Source organism: Anopheles coluzzii, chromosome X (assembly GCF_943734685.1).
Source record: "Anopheles coluzzii chromosome X, AcolN3, whole genome shotgun sequence".
Taxonomy (NCBI): domain Eukaryota; kingdom Metazoa; phylum Arthropoda; class Insecta; order Diptera; family Culicidae; genus Anopheles; species Anopheles coluzzii.
This window is the reverse complement of record NC_064669.1, coordinates 21,056,683-21,080,777: the sequence shown is the minus strand read 5'-3', so window position 1 is coordinate 21,080,777 and position 24,095 is coordinate 21,056,683. Positions and strand designations below refer to the sequence as shown.

The window sequence follows — 24,095 nt, the reverse complement described above, 5'->3', positions numbered from 1 at the left end:
GGAAATACCCTGTATTGCAGTATGTTTGTCTCAAGTGGTCCGCGGACCACAGGTTGGAGACCACTGCTTAAGACCAGCAGCTTTCTAAATGATTGAGCGTTGCGAGCCAGGAGAATGATTTTTTTTTTCTTTTACACATACGTATTACATTATTACAGTCAATAAACAAAATAACTGGTTAATGATATTAAACAATGCGATTGATTATATTGTTGTTTTTCTTAAATTATTGTATCATACAAGCAAGTTTCACAATCATTTTATAAAATTAAAATAACTAAAATTGATTGTAAAGATTCTTCAGTTAAAAGTCAGCAGCATAGTCTGCAAAACTCATTAAAAATTCCAAACAACAAAGTAAAATCGCAATATCACTTTTTAATGTACCCTTCCTTCCATGTTGTAAATTGTTTTCAGAATATTCTGAAATGGTACAAAAACCTTAACAGCTGAAAAATGATCGAGACAAAAGTACAATTGTTCAGTACTATTACGAGGCTTTACGGATAAGTAATGCCAGGTCAGACAAATTGATAGCTCATTTCTTAAAAACATCTCTTAGAAAATCGTTCTACTCTTAATAAGCAATAGTGTGTAACCATTGTTCTCGTAAAATAAAAAATCATTCTTTGGGAAATATTCGTTTCTTTTCAAATTTATCCTCAATTTGACCATATTCATTGGGTAAATTTGACCATATATTGGGTTGACGACACCAAATGGAAGGGGCCCCTCAATCGACGGGATCATCAACGGGGCCCCAAATGGCCGAGGCAATGGAGATTGTTTTTCGTATTATGACTGTGTATGGCTGAATGTTGATGCAGCTGTAACGGTTTTTGGTCTTGTTGTATTCAAAAAAATTGGAATAGTCGACAAAAAAAACAATTTATAAATTCACATGGCTCATTGGTCCCTTGCGCATTTCCACACCACCGCCCCCCACCGTTTATTTCCTAAACCTTTCCCATTTCTCCTTTTCGTCGGTCCACAAACTTGATGTGGGCGATTAGGGCCAAGAATGAAGATTTTAGTTTTTGCATTAAAAACACACACACTGCACTATCCCAGCCCGCACAACAAAATTGAGCAGTTTTTGAGCTCGATTTCTAGCTCCACGCTGCGCAAATTCGAGCAGTTTCCAAATGTACCAAATTCTACCAAACTGCCCCTGCCAGTTGAGGGTGAAGAAGCCTATTTAAAACAAACGTAGGAGAACGTCTAACACTAATCTAATATTTTTTAATTTGAACGTGTTAGATGCTTCAACGACTTTCTAAGCATTATGTAGCACAGTATATAGTGACAATAATTTTTTTTTAATGTGCCGAAATCTGTCTCGCGTTTTCGGGTCTCGTCGCACACACGCAAACACACACAGCGCGGGGAAAGTGACCGTTCACTCTATCATGTCGCGATTCCCCATCCCGCCCGGCGCTTTGAATGAGGATGCAATACAAGATAGCTGAACAAGCCGTTCTACCGACAAGGTAGCCGTGCTCGCTCGTGTGGGGAGGGGGGGGGGTTCTGGTGGGGGGTGCCTGCTTGCGTTCGCGCTTTCGTGAGTGCGTGCTTGCGTTCGCGCTTTCGCGGTTGCGTGCCCGCGTGCACGCGTACGTGCATGTGTGCGTGCGTGTGTGCGTGCGTGCTCGCGTGCATGTGTGTGTGTATGTGTGTGTGTGTGTGAGTTTGCGCGCGTGTTTGTGTGTGTGCGTACGTTTTGAAACCCCAAAACTATTTGATTCTGATGCGTACATTTTCATCCGCTGTGGCTACAAAGTCCATGCATTTTCGATCTCGCTACCTGAGAGACAACACAACTATCGGATTGGCACCACGATCTTTATGATCGGTTCTGCTGTTGGGGGTGTTAAAAAGACACACGATCGAAGCAAACGTGCGTGTGATAAGTAGCACATTTCTTTCCAATTAAGCTAGCGGGCGCAAGTGGAAACAAAAGTTGAATTGAATCCATACAAAGGGGGATTCTGGATTTGTTTATTATGGTGCGCGTATGATACTGCACCTGTCCGTCCAGAATCTGGTGGCTTGTTGGTTTGGAGTAGTTTTCATGACACCGATTGACCGGCAATGCCTTGGAATGGGGTCGGATCGGTAGGATCATGTTTTGGTCGATTGCATTCTGTGCATTTGTCGCGCCACCGCGGGACACCCGGCAGCAACAAAGTCAAGACAAACTCTTCTCCGGGTGTTGACTGTTATGCTAAGTTCTTCTTCTTCGTGTTATGTTATTATTATTATTATTATTATTATTATTATTATTATTATTATTATTATTATTATTATTATTATTATTATTATTATTATTATTAATGTCATTATGGCCTACGCGATCATACCGGCCTTTTCAGGACTTGAGTACCACGTAGCCGGATAGTCAGCTCTTGCTGCGGCGGACGGTTCATACGCGGTTAGAACCCACGGCGGGAATGCTGTAAAGATGTGCGGAATGATAGCCGTGCCGCGAGACCGCTCCTATCCAGCGGACAACTTGCATATTGCCACACTGTCTCCTGCCCGATGCATACGCTGCATGCAGGGGGAAGGATGCACCGCCACAATAAAAAAAAACACCGTCATGAACCAGCAGTGGATCTAACGATAGCGGACTAGGCAGTCACCGAAGAACGATAGTCTATAGTATGCCGTATGTCTACAAGTGGACAGATTATTAGCGACAAGGGCCCCCGGAAATATGGTCTTTAGGACTCCGTGGCTGGAGAACCATTTGCATCTCCTAAAGAACTAATGAATGATAAAGCGAGGTGAAAGGATGGGGAAGGAGAAGGAGGGAAGAAAAAGAACGTGAGTGTGAACTAGTTTTCGGTCATTATCATTTTTGCGCCAACACGGTCAAGTACCGGAGCTTTTTTGTCAGAAACAGATAAACACATACAGCGCGCTCTCTCGAACGACCGTAAACGCTTCAATCGATCAAGAGCTTCGATCGGTTCTTCGGACGTTTGTGCTCGCTTTCTGGATCGGTTTCGGCGGAAAGCGAGCTAGAAACCGAGCTCAAAAACTGCTCGATTTTTTTGTGCGGGAGGTTGCAACACTCCATTATATGATTGAAAACCTCTTCATAAGGGTTTTCCAGGAGTTCTCATAGCTATGGGACACTTTTTTGGCTCCTTCTTACGTGAAATTAACTCAATGTAATGGGAACTGGACTCTTTAGCACCTTCTTCTTTGGCACAACAACCGCTGTCGGTCAAGGCCTGCCTGTACCCACTAGTGAAGTGAGCTTGGCTTTCAATGACTTATTGTTACCATAGCAGGATAGTCAGTCCTACGTATGGGGGCACGATCTATTCGAGACTTGAACCCATGACGGGCATGTTGTTACGTCGTACGAGTTGACGACTGTACCACCAGACCGGCACCAGCACCTATGTTGGACAAATCCAAACATTTCCATAACACTTTGACCGCCGGCCTGACGTCGCAGATTTTGAGTGAGCGCATGGCAAGAAAGCGATGAGAGCGACAATTTCCCGTGCGACTGTTATCATTCTTTTGTTTCATTGCGATAAGCGACGTAGCACATGTCGTTCTCGTTCTCTCTTTCCTACCTCATTTGGTCTAAAGAGAATCACTGGGCGTCAGATACACAGCTGAACGGTGAGCTAAACAGTCATGCGAATTTATAGGACACGGCGCTTAAAGTGTTTATCGATTGTATTATTCTAGAACCATTCCAGAACTATTGTGTTTATGTTGGTCATGTGCAAAAACAAAACCTTGAATACCTCAGCACGAATTCTGTTCGCCAAATTCCATTCGCCGTTGCACTCGATATCTCATCATTTATTATTTTTACCATTTGCTTACTTAAGTTCCATCATGATTTCTATTTGTATTTACTCTGAGTCCATATGAAACGTGTGTCCAATGTATCCGATATATTTCGGCGCATCCTTTTCTTTACAATTTTCTATTATACATTCAAAATACAGCGCCTACCGCACTATATGGACAGTCGTTTTTCGCGATTTGCAGAAAATCCATAAGAGATAGATAAAAACAGTGAATGTATGAGTTGTGCACAATACTATTTCACATCTTCGTATATTTTTTTTCAAATTTGTTTAGCACATTTTTACATGACTTATGACGAAAAAACAAATTTATGGTCGTACAGTATCGGACATTAAGATAGGACCCTTTTTTTCAATGCACCGTGCACTTGTTTTGCCACGTTACTTGTGTTTGTGTGTGTGTGTATGTGTGTGTGTGTGTGTGTGTGTGTGTGTGTGTGTGTGTGTGTGTGTGTGTGTGTGTGTGTGTGTGTGTGTGTGTGTGTTTTTTTTTTTTTTTTTTTTGTTTTACAAGGAGGGGGAATCTTCGAAAGACTCCCGTTGTCGCACGGGTGTTGACATGGGATTCTTACCCAGTAAACCCCCTCCTTGGGCCATATACCCTTCCCCATGGGTTCACCTTTCGGTATGCTTCTTGGGGAAGGGCTTATGCATTAGCATTGCATCCTCGCTATTGCACAATGAACCAGAGTTCGCGAGACAGATCAAAAGTACTATCAAACATCACACAGCAATAGAGCTCACAATCAATGCACCAAGCACTTCACACTTCGCATACTGCTCCATGGGGCACACATACAAAACACTCCAAACCGTACCACGTTCACACGCGTCCCAGGTCCTGATCTCCTCTCCACAGCTGGTCCAGCCTTGTCAGGATCAGTCTCATACATGTTGTTGCAGCTTCCCACAACTCTTCGCTATGTAGCATCAGCTGCACTAGGTTGGTCTGTCTTACGGCGGTTCTGCACTTCGTGTCAAGCAGCTGGCGCTCCTCTAGGAAACGTGGACAGTAGAACATTACATGTTCCGCAGTCTCGTCATTGTCCTTACATACTGGGCATCGAGGTGAAGAAGCGTGCCGGAATTTGTGGAGGTAGCTCCTGAAACACCCGTGGCCAGAGAGCATCTGCGTGACAAAATAATCCACGTCACCATGTTTCCGGTTTATCCACATTGCTACATCGGGGATTAGCGTGAAGGTCCATCTCCCATTACAAGCGTTATTCCAAGCCGCCTGCCATCTTCGCATGGACTCCTCATTTGCCTCCTTTGGGGATATAGCACGAGTATCTGCCGCGCGTGAGCTCTGGAAATTTACGGAGTCCTCCTCTAGGGTGATGCAAAGGGGCATCATACTCGCAATTACGCATACTGCTTCATATGAGATGGTACGGTACGCGCTAGCAACGCGTATGGCCATTTTTCGGTGCACCTTATTTATAGCGTACTGGTTCTGTTTATTTCTTAGTATGTGTGCCCATACTGGTGCTGCATACCTTATATTAGAAATGGCTACGTTGGCATGTAAGCGTCTTATTGTGCTGCTTGGACCACCTATGTTGGGTGTAAATTTAGCCAACGCGTTTGCAGTTTTTGTGGCCTTTATGCAAACTTCCTCAAGGTGCTTTCGGAACTTTAATCTGTCATCTATGATAACTCCAAGGTATTTGAGGCTTCTTATAGATTCTATTTGCTTAGTGCCTACCATTATGTGCGCTTTTTGAACCTCCTTGTGGCTACTTATGAGAATAAATTCCGTTTTGGCGTGTGCTATTTCCAACTTCATTTCTCGCATCCAATAGTCAATCCTGCCGACAGCATCCGTAGACAGCAACTCGACCTCCTCTACACTATTTCCTACGACAGTCAGTGCAATATCGTCTGCAAACCCGATGACCTCAGCTCCTGTGGGTAGGGCCAGGGTTAATACTCCGTTGTACATAATGTTCCACAAGGTGGGGCCAAGTACTGATCCTTGCGGTACGCCAGCAGAGATGGTAGCTATTTTTGTTCCCTCTTCCGTGCTATACTGTAGAACGCGCCCGCTGAGATAGCTTCTCAGTAGCCGACACAAATGCAAGGGGATTTTCATGCGCTCTAGAGCTTTTGCTATTTCCTCCCAGCTAGCAGAGTTGAAGGCGTTCTTCACATCGATGGTGATGATCGCGCAGTAACGAGCCCCACATCGCTTCCGTTGAAAGGCAGCATCACCCTTCACCAGTACCGCCTGTATCGCATCAACCGTGGAGCGCTTCTTGCGGAAACCGAACTGACGATCTGATAAGCCGTGTTCTCCTTCTGTATATGGTGTCAAGCGATCGAGAATTACCATTTCCAGTGCTTTGGCCAGTACGTCGATCAGTCCCAGTGGTCTTAGGGCTGATAAATTCCCTGGAGTCTTCCCTGGCTTTGGTATCAGGACTAACAACTGCTTCTTCCACACTGATGGAAACTGTCCTGTCGTAAGTATGTTGTGGAAAACTTTTTGGAACACCCTAGGGAACATCCTCATGGCCACTTTGACTGCTTCAGCGGGGATACCATCTGGGCCGGGGGCTTTTCCACACTTGAGGCGATCTGCGAGTTTTTCAATCTCTGTGGTCGTAATAGGCACAGAGGTGGATTCTGGCGAGTCGATAATCGAATTCAGTAGCGGAGGGCCATGGGTAGGAAACAGCTGCTGGATTATCTGGAGAAGCTTCACGGGGCATCTTTCCACAGGCTCCTTGGGTCTTCTTTTGTCCATAAGAGTTTCAAAAGCCAATCCCCAAGGCTTCCGAGCTATTTCGTCGCGTAGCTCAAGGAATATTTTTCTTTTGCTCAACTTTATCTCCCTTTTAAGATCTGATCTTAGCTTGACGTAGATAATTTTCAGTAGCTCTCTGTTAGAAGGATTACTCTCGCGTTGTAGTTTCCTACGAGCACCAATGCACTCAGCTCGGTGCTTCTTGATCGAAGAATTCCACCAGTATTCCGGTGGTCTGGTGTTTACTGGTGTTTTCCTTCTAGGCATTGTGACGTCACACGCTCGGCTCAGTGCAGACACGAGCTGAGAAGGATTTGCAACGTCTCCAAAGTCACCGAAATTCAGGGCCTCTACAAACCGGTCTTCGCAAAAGCTCTGTGTTTTCCAACCTCTTATATCCGTTGTCGTCGCCAAAGTTAGTTTACTCGTTTGCCCCTTGTTGACAGCATACCGTATCACACGATGATCGCTGCCTGTAAAAGTATCGCTGACGCGCCAGTGTAGGTGCCAGGCCAGAGATGGGCTACAGAACGTAATATCTATCATAGATGTCCTTTCGTTTCTGCTATAGGTAGCGGTTGAGCCGACGTTTCCCAGAACTACATTAAGTTGGGCAAAAGTTTCGAGCACTGCCTCTCCTCTGTTATTTGTCCGTTTACTCCCCCATTCGACAGCCCAGGCATTAAAGTCGCCGGCAATCACCAAAGGACTGCATCCCTCCAGTGCTGCACATAGATTGTTAAGCATTTCACTAAATTTTTCTGGTTCCCAGCTAGGAGGTGCATAGCAGCTGGCAAAGAATACTCCGTTAACTTCGGCTATGCAGAAGCCCTCGAACGTTTTTGAAACAACCCGCTGAATGGGATATCTTCGCACCGCCCAAATTGCTGCTGCGCCAGTTTTATCAGCCACCCAATTCGTAGATCCGATTGGAGCCCTGTAAGGCTCTGATATAATAGCAATATCTGCCTCCTCTTCAATCAATACCTGGCTCAGGAGGTCCTGGGCTGTTTCACAGTGGTTCAGATTTATCTGGACTACTTCCATGATGTTGTTTTTTTCGTCACTGGGCAGAATGCTCCACTCGAATGATGCGCGTTGAAACCAGCTGGACAGAACACACATCGAGGAGTTTTTTGGCACGCAGAAGCGAAGTGACCTTCATCTCCGCAGCGCAGGCAGCATTTACTCCTGTCTGGACCCTTGCAGTCCTGTGAGATGTGGCCCGTTTGCCAGCAGCGGTAGCATTTTCTGCTCGGAGTGCTGACCCGCACTGGGCAGACTGACCAGCCTATTTGTATTTTCCCTGCTGCTGTCATCGCCGGCACTAGCTTTGCTGGAAGTTTAACGATGGCAGTCTGCATACCCGAGTAAGAAGATTTCATTCTTACTTCCAATTTACAGCCTTCGGTGCAGGCAAATTGATTTCGCACTTCTCGTTCGACATCATCTGCCTCTGTCTCTTCATCGATATAGCGAATTTCGACAGTCTCCATTTGCCCAAGGGTTTTTACTTTTCCGGATTCTCCGATGGCCTTTTGGATTTTTTCGGAATAATCTTCACTGTAGGTACCATCGTTCTTCTTTAGCTCAAAGAGTAAACCTCCATTTTTGGTACTTCTAACTCGTGCGACTTGTTTGCCAAACGGCTGTAGCTCGGGATCAGTCTTCAGTTTTCGAAGTATGTCCTTGTGTGTAGACACTTCGTTTGTCTCGACCAGGATCGCCTCCGTTTTCGGTCGCCATGAGGTCAGTTTAGTTGGACCATTTGGTGCACCAGGTCTACCTTGACCAACATCTGTGGCCGAATCTATTGTAGCCTTACGTTTGGCCTTTTTGCTGACCACCGTGCTCCATAACTCGCTACTCTCTGATTTCTCCTGCTCTTCAATAGGTTCTGGGGCTATCTGGTTACAATTTGGGGCATCGTTCTTTGCCCGTTTTACCTCCTCTGCTTCCTCTGGTGTTCTCACCTTCCTGTTTCTCTTCCCCGAGATCGGTGTAGTTGTAAGGCCTGCCTTGGGTTTCATAGACGCCTTTTCGATCCTTTCCACCCTCATCTTCATGGTAAGCAGTTCCCGTTCAATACAGGTTAGCGACGACAGGATGCTCACCGACATCTTCTTGATCGGAGCATGTACATTGTTTCGATCTTTAGTGAATTCATGCAACTCTCTTGCAACCGCCAGAGCTTCTTGCAGTTTACTGATACTGGAAGCAAGCTCTTGTTCCGTGGAGGAGGGAGGAACTAAAAGCGGGAGTTGCACCATGGTCTGTCCTGCGCTCTCTGACGCCAACAAGGTTCCTCTTTCAGCCTCCATGTTGACTAAGGCGTGTTCAACCGGTGTTTCTTCAACGGCAACCACTGCAGGTGATGCAGAACTCTGTGCGTTTTCATCCGGGGGTGACCTTGGTGTCTTGCCACTACGACCGAAAAAAGCACTTATGTCCTTAAGGGCGGACCCTAAAGGACGCGGATGAAGGGAATCGCCTCCGCTCATTCCGCTATGCGAGTCAACGTAAATGTGCAACTCATTTATTTCGCCAAGTGCATGCGCACCGTAAGACACAAAGCGCGCACGACACGTGTATGTACACCCTAATTTTTTACAGTCGCACTCACGCACTATTTGCACTCAGGCACTCACGCACTCATCAGGCACTACGTACACTCAGACACTCGCGCGCTCTTCAACTGGTTCAAAGCACGCATAACACACACAGTGCCGTATGTATCAATGTTTGTTGCGGGACAGGAAATCAAAAGAAAGAATGCGTAAGTACACTCGCGCACTACGTACACTCAGAAACACTCGCGCACTTATCAACTGGTTCATGGCACATTTAACACACACAGCACCGAATGTGTCGATGGTCGTTGCGGAGGCAGGAACCAAAAGGGCAAAATGCGTAAGTACACTCGCCGAAACCTTTTTGTAAGCCTCCTGTGCAATGTGTTAGTTACTTCGCTAAGATGCCTACACTACACACACCCGCGCACAGCGCCACCGGGCGACCGGCGCTCTTCGGGAAGCGACGCTACAGTGATCAAGAACGTATCGCCGACAAAACACCGTAAATACGCAATCCCGGGACCACACCGCACGAGACACTGCACTCCCAATCACTACAGTAAAAAATGTTGTTAGAACTCCACTGATAATATTGCTAGAAAACTCTACAAATACTGTTTGCTAGCCAGCATCATTGACAACACGTCCTTCTTCGCCAACTCCGCGCACAGTCGTTGGCTTATGTCGCTTTTGTTTGATCGGATCAGTTTTGAACCGTTTTTCACAAAATTGATAAGGCTCTCATGGCAATTTCAAAATAGTAATTAAAAAACTTTTTACATACTTTGATTTGCATTTTCACAACCATCATTACATGCGAAAAAAAAATTTGTGAAATTTGTTGCTATTCGAAAATAATATATTTTGATAATTACTCTTATAAAACATATAAAACCTTCAAATAAGCTATAAAAACACTTTTTAAAAATCGTTCAAAAATGTTTTTCTTTAAAACCTTTGTAGAATATGTTATTTATATTTTTGAACGATTTTTAAATGCGTTATTTAGCACATAAAACCTGTTTTTCGAAGTGTCTTTATAGTTATGGTACGACCATAAATTTGTTTTTTCGTCATAAGTCATGTAAAAATGTGCTAAACAAATTTGAAAAAAGTATACGAAGATGTGAAATAGTATTGTGCACAACTCATACATTCACTGTTTTTATCTATCTCTTATGGATTTTCTGCAAATCGCGAAAAACGACTGTCCATATAGTTGTGGTAGGCGCTGTAGTATTGTCATGGAATATTTTGTCTTAGAAATTTTAGGATCGTGAAAGCAAACTTTCGCTGTGAGTTTAATTTTGACTGTGGACACTAACATTGACGAATGACGAATTCGTTCATTCGTGAATCACAAAGATAAATTAGACGGCGATGTTTTTTTCAGTATTTTTGTTGAAGTTATGTTTTTTTTATATTTATGGTGTGGTTTTCAGGGGTAAAATTAACATTTTGAACATGCAGACATGAAATATACTCGTTATTTTGTTGAATTTATGATTTCAAACCATTATATCTATTTTGATATTATGTCATGGGTATCTAACCCTTTTCGTCGACATTAGCAATAAAAAATATTTTACTTTAATAAAATAATACTAGTTGTGGCTAACATGCCTCATCTGTTTAAATAATCATGCCTATTGTCTGCAAAAACTCATTTTGAAGTGAGCGCCGTATGGATTTGGGCAAACGTAGTTAGTGCTGTGGCCTAAAGTGTTGGAGAAGAGGCGTCAGTCAAATCATAGGATTGGCTTTTATTGAATAAATTAGTAAAATGAATGTTTTGACGTTATGGAAGTAATTAATGGGAGTATTTGACGATGTAACTGTTGTTTATTTGTTTAGTGTAACTATGATATTTTTGTGTACATTTGGTAGTTATATTTTGTAAAAAAATATGTATTAACATCAATTTTAAATGTCATGTTATTCATTACAACATGCTTAACGTCGAAAAATGGGGAAACATGTATCAAAAAGCAATAAAGTCAATATTTTTACCTTGCTTCTGCTGTTGTGAAGCTTTTCTTCTGATAAATCAGTACTCGATGTTTCTAATGATGAGCTTGCGGAATTCGCTTTGGGAAACCTTCCAGAATATGCTAAACTCAACTGAGTTATACGTGATGAAACACTAGCAGCAGGTTTATACGTCGAAAGACTGTATCGTTGATAGATTTCAGCTCCACATAACGCTGTGTTACGTATATTCGAAACGTAGCTACTGTTATTTCTCAGGCTTGTCGTTGAACCTGTAATTTGAAGAAAAGCTTGTTTCATTTTTCAATTGATTACGTGTGTTAAACGCTTAATAGTTGATTTGTGTAATTATTCATAAAATGATTGGTCAAATAAGCGATCTTATCACCGACTTAAAAGTGCAACTTAAATTTCTATAATAAGTACTAACATAACAAAAAGCTTGTTCAATGCAGTGTTAAATTATAAGATAGCTTAATGAAAACTTGTAGAGTGGTAACAGTCGAATAACATATCACGTAGGGTCGTTGTGTCTATATCTACTAGTGTTGGGTCATACGATTCATTTCACGACCCGACCCGGAGTCGGGTGCGAGCCAGCCGGAATCGATTCCAACCCGTGGGTGCAGCGGGTGCGCTAGGTCGGAGTCGGAATCAAATCTGACCCGCGGGTGCAATGAGTTCGGGTGACCCGATAGATCAGTAGGTGCGAGAAAGCATAAGCGACTCCGACCCGTTGGTGCGGCGAGTTCGGGTCGGGTAGGTTCAAGTTAGGTTCAATCCGACCCGACCCGACCCGAACTCGCCGCACCAACGGGTCGGAGTCGCTTATGCTTTCTCGCACCTACTGATCTTTCGGGTCGACCCGAACTCGCTGCACCCTCGGGTCAAATTGAACCTACTGTGACCCGTAGTACAGTCGTCAACTCGTACGACTTAACAACATGCCCGTCATGGGTTCAATCCCCAAATAGACCGCCCCGCCATACGTAGGACTAACTATCCTGCTATGTGGGGGAATCAATTAGTCACTGAAAGCCAAGCCCGCAAGTGGGTACAGGCAGGCCTTGACCGACATCGGTTGTTGAGCCAAAGAAGAAGAAGAAGAAGAAGTGACCCGACCCGACCCGAACTCGCTGCACCAACGGGTCGGAGTCGCTTATGCTTTCTCGCACCTACTGATCTTTCGGGTCGACCCGAACTCGCTGCTCCCTCGGGTCAAACTGAACCTACCGTGGCCCGACCCGACCTGAACTCGTTGCACCAACGGGTCGGAGTCTCTTATGCTTTCTCGCACCTACCGGAGTCGTTGCACCCACTGAACCTACTTCTACCTTTTGTGTTGACCCGAACGACTCCGGGTCGCTTACGGATGGCTCCGACCCGATAGGTTCGGGTCGACCCGCTCATCACTAATATCTACGTCTTAAATGCTAGTAGGGGGGGGGGGGGGGGGGAGGGAGGATCTACCTGCAATATCGTCAAAAGGCGTATGCATTAATGGAGAGGGTCGCTATTGCCAAACTGCGTAGGACGATTTGGAATAAAAATAGGAGAACGAAAGCATTTATAAATTAAGTGTAGGGTGTACCAATACCATAGTTTGTAGATTTCGCATTTTTTTATGGCTATATAAAATCGCTTTTCACACAATTTCGTGTTTCTATATCGATTTTGCAAGCCTGAAATGTGTCCACATATTTCTTAATTTAACTGGATTTTATCATTTATCACTAAAAAATCAAATTTCTGTTGATTGAAATGACGCTATAATTACAATAATGACGAGCTATACGAGATGTACGACGGCCTCACCGTCGTGCAGCGTATCAAGCTCGCCAGGCTCCGGTGGACTGACCATGTTGTACGCATGGAAACGGACGACTCAGCCCGTAAAGTCTTTTTAGGCCGTCCACAAGGACCGAGGGGGCGTGGTAGGCCCATATGTGGGTGGCAAGATGGCGTGGAGGCGTCCGTCATTAAGGCCGGGATAACGGATTGGCTGATGAATGCACGAGACCGTGAGCGGTTTTGGACACTCCTGAGGCAGGCCTAGACCGCAAAGTGGTTGTAGCGCCGGATAAGTAACCCGCTTGGCAAAATGTCGCGCGACATGCATGCTTGAAATCGATGCTTGTTAACATTTTATTTCAAGCATCGTGAGTGTCCCAGCGTGAGCGCTGAGCGCACCTCCCCTCATTCTCAATGCCACGTTTTTGGTTAATCATCGCTCCCACCCTTTCTTTCCTTCTCCTCAACGAACCCACCATTCCCGCGAGCGTAGACCGATCAAAAAATTCCAGGAAATTCCGACAGTAAGTGTGCAGTTTTTTATTCACAGTACTGTTTGGCAAAATATCAATTCTTGATGGCGCGTACTGGCGATCAAATCGTTGGCTGCTTGCTCCACCGATGGCGCGTGCTGTTGGAAGAAAAACACTTGTTGTTTGATGCGTTTTCCTGAGGAATGAAAGATATATCTAGCATTAGAATGGTGAACATAACTAGGACTATTTAAAACTTACCGATCACGAAGACATTTGAATTTAAACGGCGACTCTGTAAGCCCGATTCACCTTCTTTGATCGGTTATCAGATGCTTTGGTAATGAAATAGCTAGGTGTGATGGCAAATAATAGAAGAATAAACAAACATTAAAAGCAATACGATTGTTAAAAAACAAACATCATTTGAAATATTCTTCTTCTTATGCATGCACTTACCCGTAGATCATGTAACAAAACAAACTGCAGTTGCGCCTGCGTTTACATCTTTCACGATTTACTTAACCACTTTTCTATAAACATTTTATAATTTTCACTGCATCTTCCGGCACCGATCCTTCCCAAATGAAATTTGCATTCGTTCTGGCAATGAGTTTCGAACGATCACAACACAGCGCGAGAGTGAAGAACACAAAGTAAATGGCACTATGTACAAGTGTTGATCATTTGATCAAAATAGAGTATAATGGAATTCATTTTACTTCAAATGAATTTAATTTATTCTGATTTACATTTCAATTATTGTTATCAGCCTAGTTGTTAATGTTTAAAATTTTGATGAAGTGAAAACATCATTACCAGATAAATGAAACGATAATCGACGCATTTTGATCATATCGAATTATGATCGTCATTACACATAGTGTCATCTCTGGCGCTTCAGGGTCTCACGTTCAGAGCAAAAATTCTCGCAAATTCGCAACGGTGGGAGCGTTCAGCTGTGGAGGGCTGGAGGAGTGCGAGTGTGTGTCTCATGCACACAGCGAAATTTTGGTCAACACCTCGATGGTGGGAGCGTTTTTCCATGGGATGGGGTAGTGGAGTGCGAGTGTGTCGCGTGATTCTTTCAAAACTATGGCCAGACGGCCAATCGCTGTCAGCCATCGTCCGTGCTTTTTCCCTCCATAGCGCCATCTCTTTCTCGCGTGTGGTCAATGCTCGCGAGCTGTTGTGGCGCCTAAAAATGCCGTTAACAAACGTTGCGGCGATGAAGTTACATTTTCACAAATCAAACAAAAAAAAAGCGCAATGAGTTCAATTGCTGCAATGTAAAAATGACTAAGGAATCGCTAGCTAACGCTGGTTTGCTATGAAACGCGCTGAATCTTAATTCGCATTAACATGTTCATCCCGCTGCTGATTTTCATCAACTTTCCTTTCCACCAGCACCTAGAACGCAGGCTGGAAAGTTCACTGGCAGGCAGTGGGGCCTGCCATCGATCTGAACGTGTTAAGCAATAAACACACAGCTGTTGGGAGATTGAACAGTATACTTAAATTGCCGGCGGGAAGGGGGGTGGCCATGGGACCCCTACGATCATCGGTCACAGGCCCTAAAATTGTAGTCGCCATGGGGGGAGGGGAGGTGCAAATGGTTCTCCAGCCACGGAGCCCTAAAGACCATCTTTCCGGGGGCCCTTGTCGCTAATAATCTGTCCACTTGTAGACATACGGCATACTACAGACTAGAGATCTTCGGCGACCGCCTAGTCCGCCTATCGTTAGGTCCGCCGCTGGTTCATGGCTGTGTTTTTTTTTTTATCGTGGAGGTGCATCCTTCCCCCTGCCTGTAACGTATGCATCGAGCAGGAGACAGTGTGGCAGTATGCAAGTTGCACGCGCTTCAGCCCGTGCCTTCCGCCGCCAGCTGATTGGGTGTTGTGGTGTATGCGTTGATACTCATATGTGCATTGCGGTTGTGTATTGTTATTGGTGGGTGTTAGCATTTATTAATTTGTGTGTGACCTGCGCTGGGTCGAGCAAGTTTAGCGCCATTTGCTGGCGAAATGGACGAACTATTTATGGCGGCGGAGCAAAACAAACGGTCAAAAAATTTAAAAAAATTGGCGCCCATTTTTTTGTCCGCTTCTCCTCCCTCCCTCGCCCTGCCTTGCCATACTTGCGCTTCAGCCCGTCCCTTCCGTCGCCGCTGATTGGCTGTTGTGGTGTATGCGTTGATACTCATATGTGCATTGCGGTTGTGTATTGTTATTGGTGGGTGTTAGCATTTATTAATTTGTGTGTGACCTTGAGACGCTGTGGGAGAAGCTGGATTGGGATTCAAAGTGTTATCGGTGTATTGATGGTTTGTTTTATTTCGTGCCGCTGCTGATGAGACCATTCGATGCCCCTGCCAATTGAGGGTGAAGAAGCCTATTTAAAACAAGCGTAGGAGAACGTCCAATCTAATATTTTTTTATTTGAACATGTTTGATGCTTCAACGACCTTCTAAGCATCATGTACCACGATGTATAGTGGCAATAAAATATTTTTTTAAAGTGCCGAAATCCGTCTAGAGTTTTTGGGTCTCGTCACACACACACACAGCGCGGGGAAAGTGACCATTCATTCTATCATGTCGCGATCCCCCACCCCGCCCGGCGCTAGGGATGAGGATGCTATAAGAAAGCTGAACCAACCGTTCTACCGATAAGGTAGTCGTAATCGATCATGAGTGGAGGGGGGGGGGAATCATGAGTGGGGGGGCGGGGTGTAGTGCGTGCTTGCGCGACTTCGGGGGTGCGTGCTCGCGAGCGCGCTTTCGTGGGTGCGTGCTGGCGTGCGCGCTTTCATGCTCGCGGGCGCGCGTACGTGCGTGTGTGTGTGCGTGCGTGCGTGCTGGCGTGCGCGCGTTCATGCATGTGTGCGTGTGTGTGTGTGTGTGTGTGTGTGTGTGTGTGTGTGTGTTTGTGTGTGAGTTTGCGCGCGCGTGTTTGTGTGTTTGTGTGTGTGCGTGCGTTTGGAAACCCCAAAACTATTTGATTCTGATGCGTACATTTTCATCCGCTGCGGCTACAAAATACCACGCAATTTCGATCTCGCTATCTGAGAGACAACACAACCATTGGCATTGGCATCTTTGCGATCGGCTCAGCTGTTGGGGGTATTAAAAAGACACATGATTTAAGCAAACGTGCGTGTGATTTGTTGCACATTTATTTCTAATTTAGCTAGCGGACGCAAGTGGAAACAACATTTTGAATTGAATCCATACAAAAGAGGATTCTGGATTTGTTTATTACGGTGCGCGTATGGTGCTGCACCTTTCCGTCCAGAATCTGGTGGCTTGTTGGCTTACAGTCGGTATCATGACGCCGATTGACCGGCATTGCCTTGGAATGGGTTCGGATCGGTAGGTTCATGTTTTGGTCGAGTGCATTCCGTGCATTTGTCGCGCCACAGCGGTAGCCTGGCAGCAACAAAGTCAAGACAAACTCTTACCCGGGTGTGGACTGGTACGCTAAGTTCTTTTTATTATTACTATTATTATTATTGGCGTAATAGCCAACGCAATCATGCCGGCCTTTTCAGGACTTGAGTACCACGTAGCCGGAGCCGGTGACTAACCCCTTGCTCCGGTGGACGGTTCATACGCGGTTAGAACCCACGACGGGCATGCTGTTAAGATGTGCGGAACGATAGCGGTGCCGCGGGACCGCTCCTATCCAGCGTGCAATTTGCATACTGCCACACTGTCTCCTGCCCGATGCATACGCTGCAGGCAGGGGGAAGAATGCACCTCCACGATAAAAAACCCCAGTCATGAACCAGCGGTTGACCTAACGGTAGGCGGACTAGGCGGTCGCCGAAGATCTCTAGTCTGTAGTATGCCGTATGTCTATCAGTGGACAGATTATTAGCGACAAGGGCCCCGGGAAAGATGGTCGTTAGGGCTCCGTGGCTGGAGAACCATTTGCACCTCCCCTCCCCCCATGGCGACTACAATTTTAGGGCCTGTGACCGATGATCGTAGGAGTCCCATTGCCACCCCCCCCCCACCCCATCCGCTGGCAATTTAAGTATACTGTTCAATCTTCCAACATCTGTGTGTCAGTACCCCCTCCTCAGGGGCCTCAATTCGTCTTTCCGCCTTTCATGAACACCTTCCTTTCTTTGACCGATGGATCATAACATTCCGGAAGAAATTACTTTTGGCGACAGTTTTGCATACACACATGCGCAGGATGCATAGCATATCTATGTAATCCACAACAGACGAAAGCAAAAGGTTAGTGTTAGAAACATGTTAGAGCGAATTATGGTTCTGCGCGTTGCACAGCAAACCCTCCATCGTGCGCTAGCGATTCCGTAATCATTTTTACATTGCATCGATTAAACTCATTGCGCTTTTTTGGTTTGATTTGTAAAAATGCAACTTCATCGCCGCAATGTGTATAAACGGTTTTTTAAGCGCCACAGCAACTCATGAGCATTGTCCACACGCGAGAAAGAGATAGCGCTATGGAGGGAAAAAGCACGGACGACGGCTGGTTGTCGCAATAAACGGTCAAATCGAATTGTAATCCTGACGTCGACTCCGACACGTCGGCATGCGAATTCTCGCATGCGTTTCTCCCGCATACGTCTAGGAGAATGCGTTTCTCCCACGCACCAGCTCGACCAATCACGGGCCGACACGTTATCGTTCGGCACGTGGCAACGAGAGAATGCGCTATCCTGCTTCCTGCGAGAAGCATCTATAAAGCGATCGATCAGCGGATCGATCGCCCTCTTATCATATTGATCTCAACGTGAACGGAGGTCACCGCAAGTATACTTTAAATGCAAATAAAACGTGTTTATCTTTATCCGTGTGTAAGTGCTTCGTGTACGGGTTCTTTCGTCGAAAGAAATTACGGCTTCGTGCAAAAACATTTGGTGACCCCGACGTGATTTAACGCGAGTGTAGTGCTTCGTGTAAGTGTATAAGTTATCGTAAGTGCTTCAGCCATGACGACACCGGGTGATAGCGAGCACAGCATCGAGGCAGCGCGTCAGCTAACTGCGTTGGAAGGTGCAGTTAAGGCAATACTCGATGAGGCTCGCGAAGGAAAGCTCTCTAAAACCATGGCTTCCATAAAAGCCGAAATCCTAGAGTCACTATGGACCGACGGTAGAAATGCTCTCCTGCAGCTCGAGGGTCTCGCGGGACCGCACCCAAGACGGGTCCCCTTCACCGAGGCGTACGCGACGGCAAAATGCGCTTTGGCCGAGCTGCGCCCGGGAAACACATTTGCGACGCCAGCACTCGACGCTACGATGCTGCCGGCCACTGCAAAGAAGAACCATCTCCCACGGCTAGACCTACCCAAATTTTCTGGATCGCCATCGGAGTGGCCCGCGTTCGCAGGGCGATTCAACAAACGCGTGGCTGGGTTGGAAGAAGATGCAGACCGCTATGCTTTCCTTATCCAATGCTTTGAACGGTGTGAAATAGCCCGTGACAGCTGCGAAGCATTTGAAAATGCTGGGATGACCTTCCAAGACGCGTGGAAACGTCTTGAGGAACGCTTCTACAAGAAGCGCGTGGCATTTCTCGGCCACTTTCAGCAGCTGTACGCGTTACCCAAATTGACAGCAGCGTCTTCAACGGCATTGATGCGGCTTATCGACGTCGTTGAAACATCGACATCGTCAGCGCGCCAGATTGCTGGCAAAATGGATCAAGCCGCGTCAGCAGTGGAAGACGGAATGATAGTGAGCTTCGTTTTGAGCAAGTTGGACGAAGAAACCGCTGCTCAGATCACTCGCCGCCTGGATTCTCAGCAGATCCCTACGTGGAAAGTACTCCGCAACGAGCTAGATCAGCTGGCCAACACCCTCTACTACGAACCAAAGGCCAAGCCAGGAAACAACTTCCGGACGGAACGTCCCGCTACGAACCACGCACCGGCGCGGACGGAGCGCGCGATGCTGTCCGCTACTGTGCTCGCAGAAGGCCGACATGCAAATATCGGAACAGTAGGCAATAGAAACCAATCATGGATGGCGGTGCGACGGTGTTATGCGTGCGATAAAACAGGGCACGGGTCCACGTTGTGTCCGGAACTGCGCGTGCGGTCGTTTTTGGAGCGTACCAATTACATAATGGCCTTAGGTAAGTGCATCAATTGCTTCTCCCGACAACATGCTGCAGCAAAATGCCCTTACGAGAAACGATGCCAAGTATGCTCCAAGAAACACCATACGATGCTGCACGTCGAAAGCAATGGGAGTGAGAAGTAACTATCAGGTTATCATCGCACCCCATTCACCATGCCCATTCGTTCCTGCATCGTGCCGCTCCGTGATTGCACTGTGCCGTCCAGTGACTGCACCGTGTGACCTCGCACCTGCTCCAGTCCTCATCGTTCCTGAGCGGTGCTACGTTCCTGCTTCGTGTCGCTCCGTGATCGCACTGTGCCGTCCAGTGACTGCACCGTGTGACCTCGCACCTGCTCCGGTCCTCATCGTTCCTGAGCGGTGCTATGTTCCTGCTTCGTGCCGCTCCGTGATTGCACCTGCTCCAGTCCTCATCGTTCCTGAGCGGTGCTACGTTCCTGCTTCGTGTCGCTCCGTGATCGCACTGTGGCATCCAGCGTGGTGGCCTCTCGTCTATCGTGCGTGCGCCCTCCCCACGGGGGGAGCTAACGCAACACAGGTACGTTTTGGGAAAACTTTCATAAGCAACGAGAAAACCTCAACGTTCAACATGTCTTACACGAAATGCTCTTTGAAGTCAGGACACAAGCACGACCACCTAATAGCGTGAAATATTTGGGAAGGAAGTCTTCTTCCCAAAGGGGGGAGGATGGTTGTCGCAATAAACGGTCAAATCGAATTGTAATCCTGATGTCGACTCCGACACGTCGGCATGCGAATTCTCGCATGCGTTTCTCCCGCATACGTCTAGGAGAATGCGTTTCTCCCACGCACCAGCTCGACCAATCACGGGCCGACACGTTATCGTTCGGCACGTGGCAACGAGAGAATGCGCTATCCTGCTTCCTGCGAGAAGCATCTATAAAGCGATCGATCAGCGGATCGATCGCCCTCTTATCATATTGATCTCAACGTGAACGGAGGTCACCGCAAGTATACTTTAATTGCAAATAAAACGTGTTTATCTTTATCCGTGTGTAAGTGCTTCGTGTACGGGTTCTTTCGTCGAAAGAAATTACGGCTTCGTGCAAAAACAACGGCTGACAGCGATTGGCCGTCTGACGCACCAACACATTCAAACCTTCGACAGCGCGCTCAGGCGAGGGGTATGAGGCGGAGCCAGGGACGGGCAGCTCGACGAGCTGCTCGACAAATTTGCCGTTGGAGAGAAAAGGAAGGCATGATAAAATTCTCAGAACGCCATAACGCCTTCCGTCGCTTTGCGCAGCGGGGTGTTTTGCCATTTTTTCGAGCAGGCACTCGAATCTAATTCTAGCTGTGAGGCTAGAATAATCTAGACTGAAAATTGCAGGCTAATTTTATGTGTGGTTTTGTATAGAGTGTTACGATGATTTCAGCCTCCAACTGTCAAACTCCATACATAAAACTGATCGTGAAGGGCCCCATTCATATAAAATACGAAAGCTCCATAGCTTCATTGATTTTTCTCAGTAGTTGGCGTATTATAAATCATCATTATAATGCTGCCCTTTTCTTGCAATGTGTTTCGACAAGTTTCATCTAATCTAATCAAGTTTCATTATCATCTTCTAACTTTCCGAGTAAAAATCGATATGAATGGTCGTGTGGGGTCAGATATGAGGGTATCAACACTAACGTCCTTTACACGAATCTCACTTGCTTCAGTGCTGGTGGTTTCCATTGGAGTTTAGTAGTTCAACAATCGTATTGCCGTTTTAGTTCTAGCGATACATAACTTCAATGCGAAACCATACAACAGTACAGAGAAAATGAGAAAGCTCTCCTCCAAGCGAGAAAGCTCCTCTGGTTGGGTATCCCACCAACAGATGGTGCCACTAGCTTTTTGCTATTTTTAGAATGCATGAGTCGTTCACCGTCTGCTAAACGAAGTCTTTCTATACCCGCTGCGCAAAGCGATCGAAAACTTCTCCAACTCAAACTGCAAAGATATTTCACAGCCCATAGCTGGTATCGCGAAAGAATTGGTTTAAAATTAACAGTCGTTAAAAATTAACCAGAGTCGTTAAAAATTGCTAGAATTTGGCATCGCGAACGCATTGAGTTCATTTGTTAATTTTAACGACTGGTCCTATGCCGTCGTTAAACAAACGACTGTCAAGAGCGTATGCGATACAAATTAACAGTCGTTTAATTATACTGCTCGATTTTTTTACCCGTGTTTGCCTATATGCGATATCGAGCAGTCGTTAACTGTTTTGACGGTCGTTTATTTTAACAGGAATGAACAACAAATGAACTCGGTTAAACCAAAATGAACTTTAAACGACTGTTAAAATGTGTTCATTTATTCGCGATGCCGGCTCATGGCTGTGAAATATTTCGCATTCAAAATTGTTGCAAATTTATAAATGAAATATTTCAAAATTTTCTGCACTGAAATTTTTGGATTGAAATATTTTTTCGATCGGAATCCAAGCGTTTTTCCTGACATCCCCGCTGCGCAAAGCGATCGAAAACTTCTCAAACTCAAACTGCAAACATATTTCACAGCGCATGGCTGTGAAATATTTCGCATTCAAAATTGTTGCAAATTTATAAATGAAATATTTCGAAATTTTCAGCGCTGAAATTTTTGGATTGAAATATTTCTTCGATCGGAATCCAAGCGTTTTTCCTGACATTTCTGCTCGCTTTTTCGATCGCTTTTGGCGGAAAGCGATCGAAAATCCGAGCTACAAAACTGCTCGATTTTGTCGTGCGGGTCCCCGCACTACAAAATCGAGCAGTTTTGTAGCTCGGATTTTCGATCGCTTTCCGCCAAAAGTGATCGAAAAAGCGAGCAGAAATGTCAGGGAAAACGCTTGGATTCCGACGGAAGAAATATTTCAATCCAAAAATCAGCGCTGAAAATTTTGAAATATTTCATTTATAAATTTGCAACAATTTTGAATGCGAAATATTTAACAGCCATGGGCTGTGAAATATGTATGCAGTTTGAGTTGGAGAAGTTTTTGGATCGCTTTGCGCAGCGGGTGGGCTGTGAAATATGGTTGCAGTTTGAGTTGGAGAAGTTTTCGATCGCTTTGCGCAGCGGGATCCCGCACGACAAAATCGAGCAGTTTTGTAGCTCGGATTTTCGATCACTTTCCGCTAAAAGCGCGCTTTTAGCGGAAAGTGATCGAAAATCCGAGCTACAAAACTGCTCGATTTTGTCGTGCCCCGCTGCGCAAAGCGATCGAAAACTTCTCAAACTCAAACTGCAAACATATTTCACAGCCCATAACTCTTTTTAACAGTCGTTTAAAGTTCATTTTGGTTTAACCGAGTTCATTTGTTGTACATTCCTGTTAAAATAAACGACCGTTAAAACAGTTAACGACTGCTCGATATCGCATATAGGCAAACACGGGGAAAAAATTCGAGCAGTATAATTAAACGACTGTTAGTTTATATCGCATACGCTCTTGACAGTCATTTGTTTAACGGCGGCATAGGACCAGTCGTTAAAATTAACAAATGAACTCAATGCGTTCGCGATGCCAAATTCTAGCAATTTTTAACGACTGTTAATTTTAAACCAATTCTTTCGCAATACCAGCTCATGAAATGAAATAAATGAAATGAATGATCATAAATGAAATATTTCGAAATTTTCAGCGCTGATTTTTGGATTGAAATATTTCTTCCGTCGGAATCCAAGCGTTTTCCCTGACATTTCTGCTCGCTTTTCCGATCGCTTTTGGCGGAAAGCGATCGAAAATCCGAGCTACAAAACTGCTCGATTTTGTCGTGCGGGCGATCGAAAAAGCGAGCAGAAATGTCAAGGAAAACGCTTGGATTCCGACGGAAGAAATATTTCAATCCAAAAATCAGCGCTGAAATTTCGAAATATTTCATTGATAAATTTGCAACAATTTCGAATGCGAAATATTTCACAGCCATGAGCTGGTATCGCGAAAGAATTGGTTTAAAATTAACAGTCGTTAAAAATTAACCAGAGTCGTTCAAAATTGCTAGAATTTGGCATCGCGAACGCATTGAGTTCATTTGTTAATTTTAACGACTGGTCCTATGCCGCCGTTAAACAAACGACTGTCAAGAGCGTATGCGATATAAACTAACAGTCGTTTAATTATACTGCTCGAATTTTTTCCCCGTCCCGCTGCGCAAAGCGACGGAAGAAATCATGCCGTTCGGAGAATTTTATCATGCCTTCCTTTTCTCTCCAACGGCAAATTTGTCGAGCAGCTCGTCGAGCTGCCCGCCCCTGGCTCCGCCTCATACCCCTCGCCTGAGCGCGCTGTCGAAGGTTTGAATGTGTTGGTGCGTCAGACGGCCAATCGCTGTCAGCCGTCGTCCGTGCTTTTTCCCTCCATAGCGCCATCTCTTTCTCGCGTGTGGACAATGCTCATGAGTTGCTGTGGCGCTTAAAAAACCGTTTATACACATTGCGGCGATGAAGTTGCATTTTTACAAATCAAACCAAAAAAGCGCAATGAGTTTAATCGATGCAATGTAAAAATGACTACGGAATCGCTAGCGCACGATGGAGGGTTTGCTGTGCAACGCGCAGAA

At 45.6% G+C, this 24,095-nt stretch overlaps 1 protein-coding gene across 8 annotated transcripts in view; it reads right to left on the bottom strand.

The window, feature by feature from the left end:
• The window catches only part of LOC120949189 (ubiquitin carboxyl-terminal hydrolase Usp2), a 195,739-nt gene that overhangs the window by 137,220 nt on the left and 34,424 nt on the right, over positions 1–24,095 (bottom strand). For 6 of the 8 annotated variants that reach the window (XM_049606625.1, XM_049606622.1, XM_040366298.2 and 3 more), the window contains one exon: positions 11,172–11,422. In XM_049606625.1, coding sequence (XP_049462582.1) covers positions 11,172–11,422 — 251 coding nt within the window. Of the gene's footprint in view, positions 1–11,171; positions 11,423–24,095 lie in introns of those variants that run through there. The other 2 variants (XM_040366318.2, XM_049606631.1) reach the window with 2 other exon arrangements.